Source organism: Mustelus asterias, chromosome 10, assembly GCF_964213995.1.
Source record: "Mustelus asterias chromosome 10, sMusAst1.hap1.1, whole genome shotgun sequence".
In the NCBI taxonomy this organism is placed as follows: domain Eukaryota; kingdom Metazoa; phylum Chordata; class Chondrichthyes; order Carcharhiniformes; family Triakidae; genus Mustelus; species Mustelus asterias.
This window is the reverse complement of record NC_135810.1, coordinates 5,376,379-5,384,105: the sequence shown is the minus strand read 5'-3', so window position 1 is coordinate 5,384,105 and position 7,727 is coordinate 5,376,379. Positions and strand designations below refer to the sequence as shown.

At 44.8% G+C, this 7,727-nt stretch overlaps 1 protein-coding gene across 1 annotated transcript; it reads left to right on the top strand.

Moving 5' to 3' along the window:
* Positions 1-321: 321 nt before the first annotated feature.
* On the top strand, positions 322-7,501 carry LOC144499501 (ras-related protein Rap-2a). Its single transcript, XM_078221511.1, has 2 exons — positions 322-724; positions 3,629-7,501. Exons 1-2 carry the CDS (start codon positions 590-592, stop codon positions 4,043-4,045), a joined length of 552 nt encoding a protein of 183 aa, XP_078077637.1. The 5' UTR covers positions 322-589; the 3' UTR covers positions 4,046-7,501.
* Positions 7,502-7,727: the final 226 nt, after the last annotated feature.

Below are 7,727 nucleotides of genomic sequence, written 5' to 3'. Positions count from 1 at the left end.
GTGGCGGGCGGGGATTGGGCGGGGCACGGCCTGACGGACAGTAAGATGGACCAATGAGAGGGCGGCGGGGGGCGGTGCCCGCCGTCGCGATTGGGCGGACACGGGGGCGGGGCGAGGACATCCGGCTACGGTGGCCGGGCGACGTCACGTGAGAAGGCGGGCGCGCTCGAGCTGAGCGGAGCGGGCGGAGGAGAGTCGAGGAGAGAGTCCCCGCCCGGCCGAGTATGGCGGCGCCGAGCACCACGGAATCGGGCTTCGGGGGAGGAATAATAAAATAAATAATGAGGAGAAAGCCGCGCTGCACTCGATGAGGAAGCAGAAGATGGGGCGGGAAGGAGGCGCCGTTACCTCCCTGTGAGGCGGGAGCGGCCTTTTGTCTCCCTTTAAGGGAGGGGGGTGGATATTTTATTTTTTAAAATTATAATTTATTCCCTCCCGGGGGGTGGAAATTTAAAGACATTTTTTGCGGGGGGGGAAGTTTAACTCCCCCCCCTTTAATCGCCACCCCCCTCCCCGGATTCTTATTATTGTTTTTTTTTAATTTTCGCCCTCCGACTTTAATCCCTCCCTTAAAGGGGCAGCAGCGGCCATGCGGGAGTACAAGGTGGTGGTGCTGGGCAGCGGGGGTGTGGGCAAGTCTGCCCTCACCGTGCAGTTTGTCACTGGCACCTTCATCGAGAAATACGACCCCACCATCGAGGACTTTTACCGCAAGGAGATAGAGGTAGTGCTCTTATTTTATCCCCCTCCCTTTGTAGACCTGATCTATTCACTGTGGTATTTTTTCTGATTGGGTTGGTGGTTGGGGCAGGAAATGTTTCATGGTGGGGATTGGGGGAGACACTGGGGTGAGATGAGGAATCAAGCCCAGACTTGTATTCCCTATACCTCCCAGGCAGGGTCAAGTTGGACTTGAAACGTTGACCCTGTTTCTCTCTCCGCAGATGCTGCCTCACCCGCTGGGTGTTTCCAGCACTAAGGGTCATGTTGAACCCGGAATGTTAACCCTGTTTCTCTCCCCGCAGGTACTGTCTCTCAACCCCCCTCTTCCCCCCCCACCCCCCGAGTCTCTCACTCCCCGCTTTCGGTTTCAAGAAGGACTGGACTCAACATTAACCCTGTTTCTTTGTCCACAGATGCCGCCACGACTGCTAAGTCTTTCCTGCACTTTCTGTTTTGGGAAGGGTCATATTGGACTTGAAATGTTAACCCAGTTTTTCTCTCTGCAAATGTTGCCTCATCCGCTGAGTGTTTCCAGCACTTTAAGTTTCAAGAAGGGTCATACTGGACTCAAAGTTAAGCTCGTTTCTCTCTCCACGGATGCCGCCACGACCGGCTGAGTATTTCCAGCTTTTTTCAGTTAGATCTGTGCTTAGCGCTGTTGCCTGACAGTGCCGGGGACCAGGGTTCAATTCCGGTCTCGGGTAACTTGTCTGTGTGGGGTTTACACATTCTCCCTGTGTTTGCGTAGGTTTCCTCCAGGTGCTCTGGTTTAATCTGAAACTGCCCCTTAGTGTCCCAAGATATGTATGTAGTTAGATGGATTAGCCACGGGAAATGTGTTGGTTTGTGGGGGGAGGGGGGCTTGGCCAAGATACCCTGTCAGTGAGTCGGTACAGACTTGATGGTCTGAATGGCCTCTCCTGCATTGCATATATGAGCCATATTTTTGCTTTCTTTTCCATATTTAGTTCGCTACAGCTTCTCTTTCAGCAGTGTCTACTTGAAGAAGTTCTGCTCTTCTCTCTGATGGGATTTCTGTTTGTCTGCTTCACCTTCTCTGCTTCCTTTGCTTTATTGTTTCCCTCCTGGTGTTTGATGAGGTGTTTACCAAAAGTTGCTTTCAAAGCTCCCAATAAAAGTACTATTGGACCTGAAGTGTTAACTCTATTCCTCTCTCCAAGCCAGCTGAGGTTTTCCAGCACTAGCACCCCCTTTTGTTACCTCATCTCCACCTCCAATTTGCAGTCACATTTTTAGGGTTTGAGGATTTTTTAAAAAAACTTTAGCTGCTGGTGATCTGAAATAAGTGAAGATGGAATTGCTCAGCATTTGTGGTGAGAGAAACAGTTAATGTTTCAAGTCCAATGTGACTACTTCTGGGCTGATTGGATTTTTTCCTGGAGGTTTTATTGGATAGCTTCTCACCTTCTATGTCCTCGTCTCCCCCACCTCCACCTCCAATAGTTTTTCATCCAATACAGGAAAGTCTTCAACATAAGTAAAAGGTGTACTATTTGCTTTGGTTTTTTTTCTCCTTTATTTTGCCCACAGCTTGCATTCAGGAGATTAGCCCATTCTTCCTTTTAGTATTGGTATCCCTGGTTGTTTTATGAGAAAAGGTTGGGTCTAGACTCAGCGGAGTTTAGAAGAATGAGAGGTGACCTTATTGAAACATGTAAGATGCTGAGAGGCTTGACAGGGTGGATACCAAGAGAATGTTTTCCCTTGAGGGTATCTAGCACTTAGGCATGGTTTCAGAACGAGGGATCTTCCGTTTAAAATGGAGTTGAGGAGGAATTTCCTCCTTGAGATTCTGCGGAATTCTCTTCCCCAGAGAGTAGTGGAGGCTGGATTATTGAATATATCCAAGGCTGAAATAGACAGACTTTTGATCAACAAAGAAGTTAAAGGATATTGGAGGTGGGGAGGCCGGCAGGAAAGTGGAGTTGAGGCCAGAGCCAGATCAGCCATGATATTGAATGGCGAAGCAGGCTCAAGGGGCCGATTGACTTATTCCTGCTCTTAATTCTTATTATCTGGAGTGTAGTCAATAAAAAGGGCAATCAATTTACATACAGCAAGCTCCCACAAACAGCAACGTGATCATTACTAGATTTTGTTTGTGATGTTGGTTGAGGATTACAATGCCGATGCACCCCTTTGAAATAGTGCCATGGAACCTTGCATCAGAGCAGAGAGTTGGGGCTTCGGTTGAATGTCTCACCTAAAAGATGGAGCCTCTGACCATGCAGTATTCTCTCTTGTACTGTTGAGTGTCAGCCTTGCTTTGTATGCTTGAGTCCTGCAAGTGGAACTTGAACTTATGTCTTCCTGAGGTGCGAGTGCAACTCACTGAGCCATGGCTGTCAGATAATGTGATTATAACCAGAGGCATAAAGTACAAAAGCAAGGAATTTACGGTGAACCTTTAGAAAGCACTGATTCAACTGTCCAATTCTGGGCACTGCGCTTGAGGAAGGATGCAAAGGCATTAAAGTGCACAAAATATTCACAAGAATTGTTCCAGGACCGGGGACTTCAGTTAAATAGATTGGAGAATCTGGGGTTGATCTTGTGTAAGAGACGACGAGGAGGAGATTTGGGTAGAAACTATTTTCCTTGGCAGAAAGGTCAAGTAGTTAATTGACAAAAGAAGCAATGGCAACATGAGGGAAAAACATTTTATATGAAGTGAGTGGTTAGGATGCGGAATGCACTGCCTAAGAGTGGTGAGGCAGTTTCAATGAAGGCTTTCAAAAGGGAATTGGATCATTACCTGAAGATAAAAAGTGAAGAGTTATGGGGACCAGACAGGAGAATGGGATTTGATGAGTTGCTCTTGCAGAGAGCCAATGTGAGTTGAATGGTCTTGTGTGCTGTAACCATTCTTATGGTTCTGTTACAGGTGGACTCATCGCCTTCAGTGCTGGAGATCTTGGACACGGCGGGCACTGAGCAGTTCGCCTCCATGCGGGATTTGTACATCAAGAACGGCCAGGGCTTCATCCTGGTCTACAGTCTGGTCAATCAGCAGTCCTTCCAGGACATCAGGCCCATGCGCGACCAGATCATCCGTGTGAAGCGCTACGAGAAGGTGCCCGTTATCCTGGTGGGCAACAAGGTGGACCTGGAGAGCGAGCGAGAGGTGTCAGCCGCTGAGGGCCGGGCCCTGGCTGAGGAGTGGGGCTGCCCCTTCATGGAGACCTCTGCCAAGAGCAAGACCATGGTGGATGAGCTCTTCGCTGAGATAGTCAGACAGATGAACTACGCCGCACAACCTGACAAGGATGATCAGTGCTGTTCTTCCTGTGTCCTGCAGTAAAACACTCAGTACGGCAAAAGAACACTGAAAAACTTTGTGTCAGTTCCTATCTGGGGGAGATCTCCACCTCTTCAGATCCAGGAGGCAACTAGATTATTTCTTATTGCTGTGTATAAAGGCAGAGAATATCAACGAAGAGCTTTATAACTGATGCTCAGTTCTGCTCATCCTGTGTCATAGAGTAAACACAAAAAGCAAAGTAAAAACGCTTTGGGTTAAGACCAGACATTCAATCAGTTTCTATCTGGGAGATTACCCCTCCTAAACCAGGAGATCCGCCAGATTCTTTCACATTGTTGTTTATAAAAAGCAAGAGGGTATCGATGAGAAGCTTTATAATTGATGATCAGTGCTGTTCTCCATGTCCTACAGTAAGGAGAAGAAACAAACTCCTTGCGTTAACACAAGACTTTGAATTCCTGTCTGCAAGATCTCTGTTTCTTCCAGCCCAGAAGAGCCACCAGATAGTTTTCATGTTGCTGTAGTTTGTTTTTTTGGAAAGAAAGGAGGAAGTCAGCAAGAGCTTTGTAACTAAGATGAGATCGATGACCAGGGTCCTACAGGCAGCGCTAACAGGTTGGGTTAAGGCAGGGATTTTGAGTGTTCCAATCTGGGAGATCTGCATCTCTCCCAATCCAGGAGAGGTTAGATTATTTAATATTAATGTTTATAAAGGGGGAACATATCTAAAAGAGGAGCTTTATAATGGATGATTAGTGCTCTTCCTGTGTCAGATCGTGAAATGTTTATGGTTTTTTAAACACAAAATGAGACAAATCGGTTGTAATATTGGCGAATTGCATCTCTTGTGACACAGCATCAACAAAGAGTCAGATTATTTAATCAGGAGCTGGGCAACTAAGATTTAAGGTTGAGGACCAGGGCTGTGTTCTCTGTTGTGTAACTGCACTGATTTTATGAAAAAATATTTAAAAGAAGCAATTGATATGATACAGGAAGGGTGCCCACACTCGAAATCTGACTGCAATCTTCCTGCATGATGTCATTGAGGAGCTTAAATGCTTCTTGTTAAGGGGGAGAGCAAGTAACCAAAATGAGAAGAGAGAGTTCTTAGTTCATGTGTCCTGTAGTGAATGCAAAACTGAGCCTAAATTCTTTAGTTGTTTGTACCTACAGGATACATGGGCAAGTGAGCAGGGAACACATTACAACAGCAGGAGTCTGTGTTGTTCTTCAGAGACAAGGAGGGAAAAGCAGTGGACCTTTTAACTCCTATAGTGCAGAGTATAACCAGGAGTAGTGGCGCCAAGGGCCTTCGTCAGGATTCCATCAGGGTTTTTTCAGTGTGGTATGCTAAATATTAACAATCAGTTATCCTTTCATGAATGGTGCAGAAGCGGTGATGGGCATAAGTTGATAATTCCTCTGGTGTTTAAAGGAAAGGGCAGTGAACAAATCAACTGTGATACAGTTGGCTGACCAAGATGTTCCTTGTATCGTACAGGAAAGAGAATGGGTTAATTCAGGGTTTTGTTTTTCATTACCCTGTTCTGTCATTTGGTGCAAGCCATTAGTGTTGCTCTTGCATTGCTTTGCAGCAAGATGTGGGGAGGAGAAAGAAAGCAAAAGGACTTCTTATTTTCTGTCTTGCAGTGGAGAACATTTAAACTGTCCAGCTACAATTTATTGAAAGCTCAACGTTGTTCAACTCTTGCAAAAAGTGAGCAGCTTTACAAAGCTCCCAGGTTTGGCTAATTCTTCCCCCTCTGCTGCCTTGAAAGGTGATTGTTTTATTTGTTATCCTTTTGACATTTAGAAAGAGAAAATGGCATCCAGGTTTCTCGCGCTCTTTCGTAGTACTTCATAGGGAGGATCAAGAGGATTGCAAGGCTCTTTTGTGTGGAAAATTGAGGCTAAATTTGAAAGAGATACACAATTTGTAAAAAGGTGCTTGCTGTGCAGAGAAAGAAAAGATGTTACCATTCCTGCATGATGAAGAAATTGAGAATCATTGTGATAAAGGTGGAAACGGCAGCTGTTTTCACACTTGTGGGGATGAAATGCTTGGTTGAAGTATCAACACCACAGCCATCACTAGCCAGCTCTGTAAGGAGGGGGGGGGAAGCGCAATCCCATACAAAATGTCTGCTTACCCCACCATTGTGATTGAAAATGACCCAAGATGCTGAATGCTTATTCAGTGGGAAGAAGGGGAAGAGAACTCCTCGTCCAGCCTTCATTCTTGCAGGTGAGGGCAACGAAGAGTTGGGGGAAAGTTGCCTCTGTGAGGTTAAGCAAAATGTTCAGTCAAGTTGAGAGAAGTTGACAGAAAAGTCCTTGTAGACTCTTGAGGGGAAGAGCACGCCGTGTCTCCTGCCCACAAGTGTCTGCCTGCTGATGGACGTGTTTTTCAATGGATCTGGTGGTATGTGGAACTTGAAGGGTCTGAATGCCCGAAGATCACCTGTAACATGTTGGGGGGGAATTTTCAAAATTTCACATCATTCATAAAGGAAAAGCAGATTACTGCAGTCAATCCGGATAAATGTGATTCAGATTCTTGTATTGCACGTTGAAGAAAAGTTTATTGCATTTATTGCTTGAGTCTATAAAAAATGGAAACCTTTTGAGTTGATCAAATTTTACAAACTAGGAGAAATCATCCCTCTGATTTCTGTCTTTCCTGATGCAGAAGTGGCAAAAAATATATTTTATTTTATGAATGGTGCTCAAAATACTTTATTGTGGGTTTTTTTTTTCATTTTGTATCTTTGAACTAAGAATATAATGAATGCATGGCTGAACACCAGATAATTACTAAAGTCTTACATTGGAGCATTCTGTAGTGGTTTAATAAATGAGCGCAGTAGCAAAGTGTTTTAGTCACTACAGTCTTATTTTGCTTGCTTTTCAGTATCTGACAGTTGTGTTACAGGAACTCTTTATTTTATTTTTTAAATGCCACTGCGCAGAACCAGCAGTTGGAGATGTGGAAATGGGACAGTTTTCTCCAAAGTTCTTCCCTACTGAGGGAACTGTGTCAGATCCGTAAGAGTTGGCACGCGTTTGGAGGACACGAGCCCCGGCGTGTAAAACTGATGCATCTTGCATTCAGATTTTTGAACTGCAAGGTTCCCAGTGGAGCAAATCGCACACATAGGGCTTTCAGTAGGGTGTGCAAGTGAAAGTCTGAACGTGACGCTGGAGGCACCCCCAACACGAGCAAAACAACTTGATTCTCCAGATTGAGCTTTACCTCCACTTGGGAGCTGTTCAGTTCCTTCGTAACTGGATGACATCCTGCGTCTTCAACAGTATGTGGTGGATTGTGTGACTTAACTGTTGCAAAAAAAAAAAGATTTCAAAACAAAACTGCAAGTTACGGGTGCAGGTTTCTTTTTATAGACCAAGATGGCTAAAAGACACCTCTGCAAAATTGCAATAGTTTATTTTCCATTTCCAATACAGTACAATAAACTGAAGATGCAGTAAATGGGATCCACTTTGCGTGATTTTTTTTGTACAGGATGATGGGAGCCTTAGCCTCGCTTATAATGTTTTGAAGCATTCAAAGATGTATTTTATTGTCTTGTTATATCTCCGCATAAGTTTACATTTCCAAACAGTGTCTTGCATTGTTTTTATTATTTACCTGAATATTCAGATATATTTACAGCAATGCCTAGTTTCATATTTAATAACCCCTTAAAATGGATCTGTA

Excerpts from the sequence above, each read along its gene's own strand:
- LOC144499501 (XM_078221511.1), top strand. The coding sequence starts at position 590 with ATGCGGGAGTACAAGGTGGTGGTGCTGGGCAGCGGGGGTGTGGGCAAG. Across the intron at positions 725-3,628 it reads TTTACCGCAAGGAGATAGAG|GTGGACTCATCGCCTTCAGT; the intron begins GTAGTGCTCTTA and ends GTTCTGTTACAG.